The sequence below is a fragment of the Notamacropus eugenii genome, chromosome 4 (genome assembly GCF_028372415.1).
Source record: "Notamacropus eugenii isolate mMacEug1 chromosome 4, mMacEug1.pri_v2, whole genome shotgun sequence".
In the NCBI taxonomy this organism is placed as follows: Eukaryota; Metazoa; Chordata; class Mammalia; order Diprotodontia; family Macropodidae; genus Notamacropus; species Notamacropus eugenii.
In genome coordinates this window covers 172,372,356-172,385,755 of record NC_092875.1, presented here as the reverse complement: position 1 = coordinate 172,385,755, position 13,400 = coordinate 172,372,356, and the positions used below count along the sequence as shown (strand labels likewise).

The window sequence follows — 13,400 nt, the reverse complement described above, 5'->3', positions numbered from 1 at the left end:
CCTTTATAATATGCATAATTTTGGCAAAATTATTTTTGATAAATTTCATAGGGATTCAAATTAAATTGGGAATAACTAATTCTCTGGATCCTCTGTGCAATGAATATCCCACTTTTTCTAAGGTCAAAATAAAAATGAATAAGACTGAGTGCTCTTTAATGGGACAATTTTCTTGTTGGAAAAGTTAGTTTTTATTATTATTATATCAAAAAAGCTGCCTGAAGACAAACCTGGGGCTCCATTACCTACATAAAACATATAAATTTTCCCAGGCTTATTCTTGTACATGTCCTATAATTCCTCATTACTTACTTAGACTAAAACTATTTCACCTAAATTTCATCTATCATATTTAGGAACAAATTGGATGAGAAAGTAAGGTAGCATTTATTCCCTGAATCTTCTCTGGAGCAAAAGTAGAGGCCAAGAGGTGGCATCACTTTTGGTTTGTTTTTTTTCTTGCTTTTTGTTTTTCTTTCAAATCTAGGTCACATTATATATTCATATCATGAAAAAGGGAGACAAAGACACATAGAGAGAGGGGGAGAGAGAGAGAGGAAGAGAGAAAGAGAGAGAGAGAGAAAGAGAGAGAGAGAGATGGATACATCCTTATTTTTATGGAACCTTTGAGCATATCTTTATTTGTAGTCTGAATTCAGCTTTGTCTGATTAATGCCACTTGTAGAATTTTCATATGGTTCTAAAGGAAATGACATATCAGGGAGGATGGGCTCAATCGATTTCTATTTCCTTTCACCCATCATCCAGCAAAATCTGGATACTCTTGTAAGAGAAACTTCTTTTTTTCTTTTGTTGTGAAACAAAGGGAAATGCTGGGAAATAAAGGGCTAAACTGGGAACTGTAGGTGACATTAAAAAAAAGATATCAATAAAATTTTGAGAAAAAAGAAACAAACGAAGAAAGTGAGAAGGAAAAAGCTTGAGGGTAATGTATTTTTTAAAAACTCTCAAAAGTCTAGAGAGGAGGACAGAAATTGTACTGACTGGTGTTTCTCATAGTATAAACAATAATTTAAGGACATAATAATGCTATTTTATAACATGTAATATTAAAATTAGTATCAAATATAATGCAAGGGAGCAGAGGAGCTAAAACATAAAATCTAAAGATAACATATTTGATTTAGATGGAAAATAGATATGTGTGGCTTTTACTGTTGGCTGTATTTCCTCTGACAGGTCTTTCTCCCTATGTTGTGCTTTCTCAGAGTTTATGCAAAGAAGCAAAATTGAGACAGAATTAAAAGTATGCTGGATTGCAGGACAATGTGCATTGGCATCCCTAGATACATGTAAAGTGTGCAGCCATCTACATGGTGAGATATGAGGGGTGCTCCAAAGGACTTACCAGCCTAAATGTTGATATCCTCCTATCCTGTCCTCCCCTCCTACACAACTGGAGACTTTCTCCTTTAGTTATTCTTTTGAGTTAGATAACAAAGAGAGTGGCATTCTCTCTAGAAGGCCATTGTTTAAAAGTACATTCTTTAATGTTATCTAGAAGTAAAGGAGGTTCCTGGAGCAATCCTTTAGACTTTTCCAATAAACCATCAAAACAGAAGACTTTATTACAGAACTTTAGAGTTGGAAGGGCCCACAGAGCTCATAGAGTCAAACTTAAACCTTAACAGGAATTCCTTCATTGAGGAACCTCTAAGAAGCCTCTCCTCCATTTAAAAAAAGCTATAAACAATGATTGTCAGCAAGAATGAAGGCAAAATCTTATCCGGAAAGTATCTTAGACTTTAACCAGGCAACACATTAATAACTAATGAAAAGAGAACATTTCTTGGTTCTATGTTTCTTCTTGACCTACCAAAAGCTCCACTATCTTTTGATCCATTTTCCTTTCTTCTCTCTTTCCCTCTCCTGTACTTCCTCCACCTTTCTTCTTTAATAGTATAATTAATGTATATTCAGCTTTGGTTCTGCTAATTTCTTTTTGTACCACCTCCTACAGATCTTTCCATATTTCTTTGTGTGCTTCACCTTTATCATTTCTTATTGGATGTAGATGTTCAATTATGTGGATAAAACCATACTTTATTCATCCATTCTATAATCAGTGAATCTACAGGTGGTTTCTAAGGTTTTGCTAGCACAAATACAGCAACTATAAATATTTGTGGGGGGAATGATAGACCTTTTCTCCCTGCCCTCCCTCTCCAATGGCGTGTTTATGATAGAGCTTTGGCAATGGAATTGCTGGATCAAAAGGTATGATCAGGGCTCTTCAAAATCATTGCACCAGATTGCAGTCCCATTAAACACAAATGTCTGTTACCCCATAACACTAGAAACATTGAATTTGTTGTGATGATCAAATGAAATGATATGTATAAAAAGCTTTGCAAACCTTACAGAAATATATGCTAGCTACTACTGTTGTCATTTTTTTGGATATCTTACCATTTTAATGAGTATAGATGGTATCTTTTAAAAAAGTATTTATTGGTATTTTCTGTTTCTTGCATCACCATAATTATTCTTTCTTTCCTCTGCCCAGAGAGCTATCCCATATGATTTTTAAAGAGAGAGAACAAAAGGTGAACCTCTTATCGGGTTAGATTGGATAGATTGGGGGTGTCTCCTTACCTTTCTTCATTTGAGTCCTGCTATCAGGGGTGGGTAACCTCAAAGTCACATAGGGCCTTCTAGGTCCTTGGGTGCCCCCTTTTGACAAGTTTTACAAAACAAATCCTTTTATTAAGGGGATTTATTCTGTGAAATCTAGATTCAGTCAAAAGGCAGCACTTGAAGACCTAGAGGGCCATATCTAGCCTCAAAATGGAAGTTTCCCTACCCCTGCTTGACCTTCATAATTGTTACACTTACTTTTGATCTTTTAGTGTGTCATTCTGTACATTTACATTGCTGTAGTCACTTTGTATATTGTTTTCCTGGCTCTAAAGATAGTATCTTAAAGTTGCCTCCCTTTGAATTTCTCTGCTTATTAAGAAGCTTGAGCATTTTTCCATGTAGCTATTAGTCTATTTCCTCATCTGTAAATTGTCTGTTCATGTCCTTTGGGTGTATTGAAATATGTAATTTTAACCTCATAAATATGCACCATTTCCTTATAGATTCATTATTTCAAAAATCTATTTCTCCCTCCAAGGCTGTGAGGTTTTCCTTCCTGAATTCTGCAGCAGAATTATTAGATGCAAATATATTTAAGATGGATACATTCTCATTTTTATGGAACCTTTGAGCATATCATTATCTATTTCTAGCTTGAATCAGCTTTGTCTGATTAATGCCACTTGTTTTTCATGATTTAACAGGAATAAAAACAACCATAGCTCATATCCAAGCAGAATTTTAAGGGTTTTTGTAACAATCGTGTGAGGAAAATACCAATACCCCCATTTTTACAGGTGAGGAACCCTAGGAAACAGAAAGTAAAATGGCCTGTTCTGGGTCACACCTCTAGTAAATACCTAAAGAAAGACTGAACAGTATGGCAAGCTTTTGCTCCAACTTTTACTTGTCAATTGCTTTTGTATACTTTAAAATTGCAAATTAAATGTCAACTGCTGCTATTACAGTTATTGTTAATATTTTTAAAATTGATCTTTCTCTATCAAATGTTTCCTATACACAGCATAATGCCGGAGACTGATTTTCAATACTTTCTGTAATTTTTTGTTTTGGGGGAGGAATGGATAGAGGAATTTAGCCTGTATCTTTCATTATAATTCTCAGATTTGCATTTTCTTCAACCATTGTATCTGAAAGGAATATGTGTAGTCTCAATCTTAATATTCCCCAGAATTATCTGAACTTTTCTTGATAGCATTACTTTTTCTTCCATTAATAATCACAGAGGCCACTTTAACTGGTCTTCCTCTTTACTGGAGATGGGAGTTTTAATTTGGATCACTTTGCCCCATCCCCTTCCCTGCCTAATTTTCCCCTTCCCAGTTAATACTGTAATCTATAAAATACTTCCATTCCTCTTTAACAACTGGGGTTTTTTTTAGTTGTTTTTAAATGACCTTTTTTTTTTTTGCTACAATTTTGTTATTTGAAGACTTCCTGTTAAGTGCTATAGATTTTTTGTAAATTTTTCAAAGTCTGTTTTCTTTTCAAACAGGCATCTCCTATCTTCATAAAACATGTGGAGTTTTGCTAAGTAGATAATTCTGAGTTCATGGTCCGTTGGCCTTCCAGCTTGTGCTACCTTCCCTCACCTTCTTTGAAAAATCCATTTTGATACTAATTGTCATTCTCCGGTAAGTGAACTCTTCATTTCTGGCACCATGAAGTAATTTTCCTTATCTGAATTTATCTATGATGGACAATAATAATATCTCCTAATCAGTCTCCCTGCTTTAATAATGATCTTTCATCTTCTTTACTTTACAGAACTTCCAAAATGATATTCCTAAAGCACATGGCTTCCTGTTCAAAAACTTCCAGGAGAGAGTCTCTCTAGTCTCCAAAACAAAATATAAATTTCTTTATTCAGAATATAATGTCCTTTACCATGTAGCTCCAGACTACCTTTCTAAGCTTGTTGTGCTTTACTCCCTTTAAATCCCACTATATTCTGGCCAAACTGGCCTTCCTGCTGTTTCCCTCCACATTCTATCTCCCATCTCCACCCCTTTGTCCCTCCCTGGAATGCACTCCCCTCTCATCTCTACATCCTGGAATCTCTATCTCCCTTCAAAGCCCAGTTCAAGTAATACTCATGCAAGCGGCCTATCCTGATCCCTTTTCTAATGCTCCCCACCCCATTACTCTATACATATACATTATATATTTATTTTTCTGTGCATATAGTTCCCTGCCCCTCCAATAGAATATATTTTCCTTGAGGGCAGGGGATTTTTTTTTTTTTGCTGGTTGTTTTTGTATCTCATCTCCAATCCCTCCCTCACACCTACACATAGCAGAAATTTAATAATTGCTGGACTTGTAGATGTGTCTAGGCCTGTTTAGTGATTTTTAAAAACAAATGTAGGACTCTAATTTCACCCCTATTCAATTGCAACAATGAAATTCAACAATGTTTATTAAATGGTTGTTATTTGTAGCACTCCAGAGACAAAGTCAAAACTTGTTGTCCTGCTTTGAAAAAGCTTTCATTATACTAGGTGGATACAACACATAAACAGATAAATACAAAAATTTGAGGGAAAGCACATCTGGGGAGTGGGGAGAATTAGGCAAGGTTTCACAGAGGTGGCACCTAAGCTGAATCCTGAAGCTAGGGATTCCAGCAGCAGAGGAGAGAAGGGAGTATATAAAGAATACTAAAAATGGAATGCTGACTCCTGGCAATAGTTTAGATGAAATACAGTGTATATCAGGGTGAATATGGAGTGAATCTAGTAAGCTGAGCCTGTTAGAATCATTTCTGATTTGATTGGACTTGAACTGTCCAGTTAATTATTTATGTTAGCCCTTTGGGCTTTGTGTCATCTGTCAATTTGAAAAGTCTGGCATCCATATCTTCATCACAGTCACTGATAAAATGTTACCCAGCACAAACCCAAGAACATATTCTGGGGCATCCCACCAGAGACTTCTCTCCAAATCAATTACTCTTTGGTTCTGGTCATCAATTCATTTCCAAAGACACTTACATGTACCAAATGCACTCATGTTATAATCCAGCCCACACCTCTTCATCTTGTCAACAAAGACAGATGACAGATGCTGAAATCCAGTTCTATTATGTCTGCAGCATTTCCTTGATCTACTAGACCAGTAACTCTGTAAAAAAAAATTGTTTTTAATTTAAAAAGGAAGTGAGGTTCATTTGGCAAGTCCTATTCTTATTGAAACCACGCTGGCTCCTTGTGATCATAACTCCCACTTCTAAAATACTCACAAACCATTGTTTTAATATGTTCTTTAATTTTACAAGGAATCAAAGTCAAATTCACCAGCTTGTAATTTGTAGACTCCACCCTCTTTCCATTTTTGAAAACTAGGACATTTGTACTGCAAAACCTGGATAGAGCCTTCTCCCATTATCCATGATTTATCAAAGACTACTCTGCCAATCCTTTTCAATATCCTTGTCCTTTTCAATATCTTTGTATATGTAATTCACCTAAACCAGAGGTTCTTAAGTTGGTTAAGATTTTTTTTTCTGTAGCGATTGGGAGCTTTATTGACACAAAAGCAGCGGGCCTGAGATTTAGCAAGGAGCTAAACAAAGGCCTAGTTGGTTAAGATTTAAAGGCATCTATTAAATTGGATGGGGAAAAATACATTTCTATTTTCACTAATCTCTATTGAAATTTAGTGTTTAGTGTTTCCTTCCTTACACTTCATCAGACTGCCAAGAGGGAGCCATGATTCCACTAAACGAAAAAGTTAAGAACTCATGACCTAGAACCTATTGCCTATAGGATAAAATATCAACCTTTTGGCCTGTATTTAATGCCCTTCACATTATTCCCCTTCAAGTACTCCATGCTCTAGTCAGAAGAAACAATTGGCTATTCCCTATTTTTGCCCTCCTCTCTCCTGTCTCTGCATAGGTCCTCTCCCTTGCATGAAATGGATTCCTGCCTAATCTTTGCCACTCTAAATCTGTCTTCCTTTAGGGGGTCAGCTCAGGTACCATCATTTGTTTCCATGATGACTTTTCTTATCTTTAGTCTCCCAGTCCCCTTGAAATCTCTCCCTCTGATTTTCCTGTAGAACATTGCCTGATTCTTTCAACCTTCTTACTCTGAGTTATACTCAAAGTGAAAGATAGTGCTGTGGATACAAAGCTGGCCTTGGAGCCAGAAAGTTCTGGGTTCAAGTTTTTCTTCTGATATATACTATGTGATCCTGGGCACTGAAATTCTTAGTGCTCTAGAATTCTCTCTAAAAATAAAATGCAAAGAGCCTGCACTGAATTGGTAGAGTTCTCTACATCAATAAAGTCACAGTTCCATTTCCTAAACTGGAGTACATTAAAGGGATAGTAGAAAATGGCCTAATTTGGAGTCAAGAACCTGTGATATAATGAATAAATAGTGTTGGGATTAAAATTAGAAAAATGAGGTTTCAAACCATGAGAAAATCATTTTCTTTTTTGAGCCTCAGCTTTCTCATCTGGAAAATGGTATGAACAATGCCCACAGCACTGACTTTGTAATGAGAATGTAATAAGATAATATATGAACCTTAAAGTGGCATATAAATATCCATTATTATGTCACATCCCTTCCTGTATTTCTTGAGGACAGGGACTATGCCATTTTGCATCTTTGCATGTCCTGTGTCTGGAACTTTTTTCCTTTTCAGTAAGGACAAGTTGAGGCCTGTCATTTTCCTAAGGTATGGAGCCCTCAGTGTGGAAATTCCTGTTGACTGCATATTGGCAACTCCATCAACAACTTAGCAATGTAGAGATCTGCCTGGGGCACACAAAGGATGTATCAGAAGTAGGACTTGAACCCAGGTTTTCTACATTCCAAAAAAGCTCTACCCCACCATATTCTCCTCCTATTTTTTTTTCCCATTCTGTAGGCTCTAAAAAAAAAAGTCTGTTAAATGAATAATCGAGTTTGTCAAACAAGCATTTATTAATCGCTTATGTGCTTGATATACTTTAAATATGTATGTAGAAATATCATATATTGTACAATCCACTAACAGGCAATTAAATTTAACAAATGTATAAAAGACCTAATACTGCTGGAATACTAGGAGAAAGATTCTCTTTGGAGGATATATATATTCAAGTAAACAAGTATAAAGTTATACAAAGTAACATCAAGACTGAGGGAATGCCAATAACTAGGGGTGGGGTAAGGGGAGAATCAGAATGCCCTTTATATGGCATCTTTTGAACTACAAGCTCGACCTTAAAGCTGAGTTATTATTTCTCCATACCCTCTCATTTTCTACTCACAAAACACGGTTAAGGAGGTAGGTGTCACCCACATTTTATAGTTACAGACGCAAGGAGAGGGGAGACTAGTTCAAAGTGGTCAGTGGTGACTCAAAGATCAATTGTGAAGTCGGCTTGCCCTACTGCTCTACTGACCAGGCCCTGGAAAAGAACCCAAGCTGGTCATTTCCCCACCCTCCCCACAATGGTAGTTCCGGAGCCTCACCTTTTCTCTCCAGATTCAAAACATGCACCCTTCACACCCCTACACACTGATCCCATTTATCCAGACTGCCCTCAGGGTTCTGGCTCGGCTCTCTCTACCCTGCAAGGTGAAAGGAACACCTCAAGAACCAGGTGTAAAACCCTAGCACCTGCAAAGGCCTCCTTTTCCTCCTCCACTTAGGAAACCGAGCCACCAGCTGTCCTTCCATCCCGGAGTCATATTCTCCAGCCCCTCGCCGAGGACGGTTTGACTTGGACCGGAGGCCGGGAGGGTGGTCACCTTTGGTTACCCGATCCAGTTCACTGCGGGCTTGTCTTCCAAATCGTCCCCTCGCGCCCACCCACAGGGCAGCCTGTGACCTTCTCTCCCCAGTAGCACCAAATCCCTGCTACCCGCAGCGCTCCACCCCTTCTGGGTCCCCAGCTGGGCCCAGAGCCCGGTCTAGGGGCAGGCAGGAGGAAGTGGGAGCGCAGAGAGGTGGGGAAGGGGAGGCTTTCGGGGAGACAGGAAGGACCTCGTTTCCCTCAAGTCAGGATGGGTCTCCGATTCTGGCCCAGGGTACCAAATCAGCCTGAGAGGACGCTGAAGGCATTGGGGTTGGGGTCGAATGGAAAGGGTTGCAGGGAGCGGCGCATACGGGTCCAGGTTTTTTGCAAAGGAAGCAGGACAGGATGAGGAGGGGCACCCCCAGGAGGAGGGGCAGTCGGGGAGGGCCCTTCACTGCAGTCAGCCGCGGCCCACGCCTAGCTCGAGACCCCTCCCATCAATGCAGCCCAGACTGCACGCACATCCACAGCCCTCTCCCCAATTCGTGCGCCCCAATGGCCAAAGCGACGCCCCAACTCCTTTCTTTCTTTCTCTGCGTCTCGGGCTCCCCATTCGGCCCCACCCCTCGCCTTTCCCCGGTGCCCAGGACAATGCAGCACCCAGACCCGCCCTGCGCCGAGAGGGGCTCGCCACCGCCTCCCCGGCTAGCGCATTACCTCACCGAGGCAGCCGGGGCGGGCTGCGCGCAGAGGCGGAGAGGGAGAGCCGAGGCTGGCTGGCGGCTCGCGTGTGAATCAGGGGGCGGGGCGCAGGCGCGCTTCCTCCGCCCCCCGTATAAAAGGCTTCACTTGGGGTTCGGCCGCTCTCAGCTGCAGCCTCGGGACCTGGAGAGCTGGTGCATCGGCACGAGCTAGGGCCGGCTGGGGAAACGAACCATCGCTGTCGCAAGCAAGCACCATGCGGGAGATCGTGCACATCCAGGCTGGCCAGTGTGGCAACCAGATAGGAGCCAAGGTGAGGCATGTGGCGGTCAGGCAGTGGGTGCCGGGCGGCCCTGCGGGCTGGGAAAGGGAGCCCGGGAAGCCCTGCCGACCACTCGGGGTTTGTGCATTCCTTCACGCTGAGGGTCCGGCCGGGCTCAACCTGTGCCTTAATTCCCCCGAGGCGGAGCTCGAGCTTAGAAAAATAATAAACCCTCCAAGCTGTTTAAGCCCTTTGTATTTTCTTCCGTGGCTAGCTGATGACGTACGGACTTATGCTTGTGCGTAATTTTATCTAATGGCCAGTTCAGTTGAAATATTTACCCAGTGACATGTTAAGTTCATGTAATTCATATGTACATATTCTGGTATATATGTGTATCCCTATGCACGCATGTATAAATTCCACTTAAAAAACTCATGCATTCAGACACTGAATGGCAAATAGGGTTTATGATTAAGATTTAAGATTAAGATTGATTAATTTAAGATTAAGGGTTCACATCCTGAAAAAGAGATTTTAGACAAATTACCTAACTCAATATGGGCACATTGTTGACCCATCTAAAAACTCTAAGCTTGGATCATCCTTCTAAGGTAATGTAATTATTGTAATCATGCCTGTGAATTAACAAGGGGAGTGGTGTTGTGGCTTGGCATGAGTGTATGTCTCTGCCAAAGATGTGGTCTCTCTCCAAACCGCCATATTGCTCACCGTCACAGCCTCACCCCTTTCCTGCTGTGAATTTACAATAGATTCAACAACCTTGAAGAAAACACTAAATTGTCTCAGAGCTCCCCTCCTTCCTCCAGCCTGCCCTTCCCCCTGCATTCACTCAGTGTGGACAGTGTTTAAACCAGTATGTAGGTCAGTGGCATAAAAAATCCTGTTTCTTGGATGGCTTGGGTGGGGTTTGGTGCATGCCAAGATTCATTGATCATCGGAGCAGTCAGAACTTGAACCTTGGGCATCAGGCTGCTGCAGGGAAAACCGAGGCTGTTTTATCAATAGGCAATGCTGCTTATTTACTGTTCGTTTCCGTCTAAAGCAGCATTAGCCTTTACTGTTAGGTTGTCACGTCATTCCTTTCCTCTAAATGGAAATGATGAATTCACTGCTGCTTTTTCCGTGATATTCAGTATAACATGGCCAAAGCTCTGCAGCCTTCCAAGCACCTTAACAGCTTTGCTTGCTGGTAGTGGTAGAAATGCCCTATTTTGTGCTTGCTTGTCTCCTTGAAATAGTCTTTAGTTATCTGACCAGAGTGGCCACTGTTGCAAGAAGGTGGTAGGAAAAAGAAAAAAAGAGGCCATCTTTAGTGACATTGAAATGCCTTTCATACCCTCTTAACTCATTACTCATTAAAAACCTCTCTGTTTCAGTTTTGGGAGGTCATCAGTGATGAACATGGCATTGACCCCACGGGCAGTTACCATGGAGACAGTGACCTGCAGCTAGAGAGAATCAATGTATACTACAATGAAGCAGCTGGTAACTATATTTGTATCATTTTCTTTCTAATTCTTTCATACTGTGGCTAATTAACGACATAGGCACGAAACATAAACGAGGGATGTGTTCCTTGTATCACGATGAGTATTGCTGCTGAGGAGCCACTTTTAAATCCTGTAAAGGTTATATAGCTGATATGGTTATGAAGTTATTATTTTTGGATCATTTTTCTTAAGAAAAATAAAATAATCCTACCAGTTTTTTTTATGAGTGGTAGAATTTTCTCCAGTCAACACTGATGAGGAAACTGCATTGAGGCAGTCGCTCCTCTGGTGATTGAAAAATTGACTACAGGTCTAACACTGGCTTTTGTTCCTTTTACAGGTAACAAATACGTACCTCGGGCTATCCTGGTGGATTTGGAGCCTGGCACAATGGACTCAGTCAGATCTGGACCATTTGGCCAGATCTTTAGACCAGATAACTTCGTTTTTGGTACGTAATCATAAATTGGAAGTAGTTAAATGATTCACTGTCTTTCTTACAGCCAGGCTGAGTGAGGTGTGACACATCAGCTTACAGACCTAACCACTCCTTCACTAGACTTCATCCAGCCTGTGGGGTAACACTGCTTTGGTTACTATCTCTACTAACCAAGGAAGAAGTTCCATTCCTACTCTCATTAAGCTGCAGAAGCTAACATCAGAGTAAAACCTCTAAAGGCTTATAGACAAAAAATCGCTAAAGGCCAGTAAACCCTGAATAATCAGCTAGCTGCCATTTCAAACGCAGTGATAACATAAAGCATATAGAAATAGTTGTTTAACCTGCTATCTACTTTTTTCCCTGTCTGTGAATTATTCTCCCCTCTCCATAAAGTTAGAATCCCTATTTTATAATTGACTTGAACCTTTTTCTCTGTCAGAAACTCCAGTAGGTACTTTTTGGGGTATCTCAGTTTATACCATCACTGACACATAACATTAAGAATTCCCAGCTCTGATCTGAAGAAATGTTAACCAGAAAATCTGTATCTATGAAATTAGTACTATATTTTTCAATATAGTCAAAATTGGAGAACTGAAAATGTCCCTTTCAAGACTATTTCAACATCTAATTTGGCCTTTTTCTCCTTCCCCTTCCAGGCCAGAGTGGTGCAGGAAATAACTGGGCCAAAGGCCACTACACAGAGGGAGCAGAATTAGTAGACTCTGTCCTGGATGTAGTGAGGAAGGAGTCAGAAAGCTGTGACTGTCTCCAGGGCTTCCAGCTAACTCATTCCCTGGGAGGTGGCACTGGATCTGGGATGGGAACCCTGCTCATCAGCAAGATCAGGGAAGAGTACCCAGACAGAATCATGAATACCTTCAGTGTGATGCCCTCCCCCAAGGTATCAGACACTGTAGTTGAGCCCTACAATGCCACCCTGTCTGTCCACCAGTTGGTAGAGAACACAGATGAGACCTATTCCATTGACAATGAAGCTCTCTATGACATTTGCTTCAGAACCCTGAAGCTGACCACTCCCACTTATGGAGACCTGAACCACTTAGTCTCTGCCACCATGAGTGGAGTCACCACCTGTCTGCGGTTCCCAGGCCAGCTGAATGCTGATCTCCGCAAACTGGCAGTGAACATGGTGCCCTTCCCCCGCCTGCACTTCTTCATGCCAGGCTTTGCCCCTCTGACCAGCCGTGGTAGCCAGCAGTACCGGGCTCTGACGGTGCCTGAGCTCACCCAGCAGATGTTCGATTCCAAAAACATGATGGCTGCCTGTGACCCCCGCCATGGCCGCTACCTGACTGTGGCTGCCATCTTCAGGGGCCGCATGTCCATGAAGGAGGTGGATGAGCAGATGCTCAACGTGCAGAACAAAAATAGCAGCTACTTTGTGGAGTGGATCCCCAACAACGTGAAGACAGCCGTGTGTGACATTCCACCCCGTGGCCTCAAGATGTCTGCCACCTTCATTGGCAACAGCACGGCCATCCAGGAGCTGTTCAAGCGCATCTCTGAGCAGTTCACGGCCATGTTCCGTCGTAAGGCTTTCTTGCACTGGTACACAGGGGAAGGGATGGACGAGATGGAGTTCACCGAGGCAGAGAGCAACATGAATGACCTGGTGTCTGAATATCAGCAGTACCAAGATGCCACTGCTGATGAACAAGGGGAATTTGAGGAGGAAGAAGGCGAGGATGAGGCTTAGGGCCATCTGAATACATTATGCATCTTACATGGACTGTATACTATTGTGCTTACGCATGGTCTTTCTACTTGTATACTATATGGTGCTCAGTTCTGCCACTGTCAGAAGTTAATTGTTGATGTAATAATGTGGAACACTTTAAAATTATGGTAATATCTATGTGAAAATACCTATACTCATAAAAGGCATGTACCTAAAGCCTTGTCTTGACTGTTCTTTATCATTTTATAACTCACTTTCCCTTTATTCAGACATTTAAAATAAATAAGTGGGACTCTTAGAATCTCTGGCTACCTTCAAGGTTCAGCTCCAATACCACCTCTTAGAGGAAGTCTTTCCTGATTCCCTCCATTGTTAATGTTCTTCCCAGCCCCAAATTGCCTTGTATATATTTGGTACTT

General features: G+C 41.2%; 1 protein-coding gene across 1 annotated transcript; it reads left to right on the top strand.

The window, feature by feature from the left end:
• Positions 1-9,167: 9,167 nt before the first annotated feature.
• Positions 9,168-13,197, top strand: TUBB2A (tubulin beta 2A class IIa). The gene is made up of 4 exons (XM_072603685.1): positions 9,168-9,374; positions 10,724-10,832; positions 11,178-11,288; positions 11,939-13,197. The coding sequence occupies exons 1-4, from the start codon at positions 9,318-9,320 to the stop codon at positions 12,997-12,999; spliced, it is 1,338 nt and encodes a 445-aa protein (XP_072459786.1). The 5' UTR covers positions 9,168-9,317; the 3' UTR covers positions 13,000-13,197.
• The last annotated feature ends 203 nt before the right edge of the window (positions 13,198-13,400 follow it).

Bases quoted from the DNA above. Each gene is read 5' to 3' on its own strand.
- TUBB2A (XM_072603685.1), top strand. From the start codon at position 9,318: ATGCGGGAGATCGTGCACATCCAGGCTGGCCAGTGTGGCAACCAGATA. The intron at 9,375-10,723 runs GTGAGGCATGTG...TCTCTGTTTCAG, and splicing joins GCAACCAGATAGGAGCCAAG to TTTTGGGAGGTCATCAGTGA. The intron at 10,833-11,177 runs GTAACTATATTT...TTCCTTTTACAG, and splicing joins ATACTACAATGAAGCAGCTG to GTAACAAATACGTACCTCGG.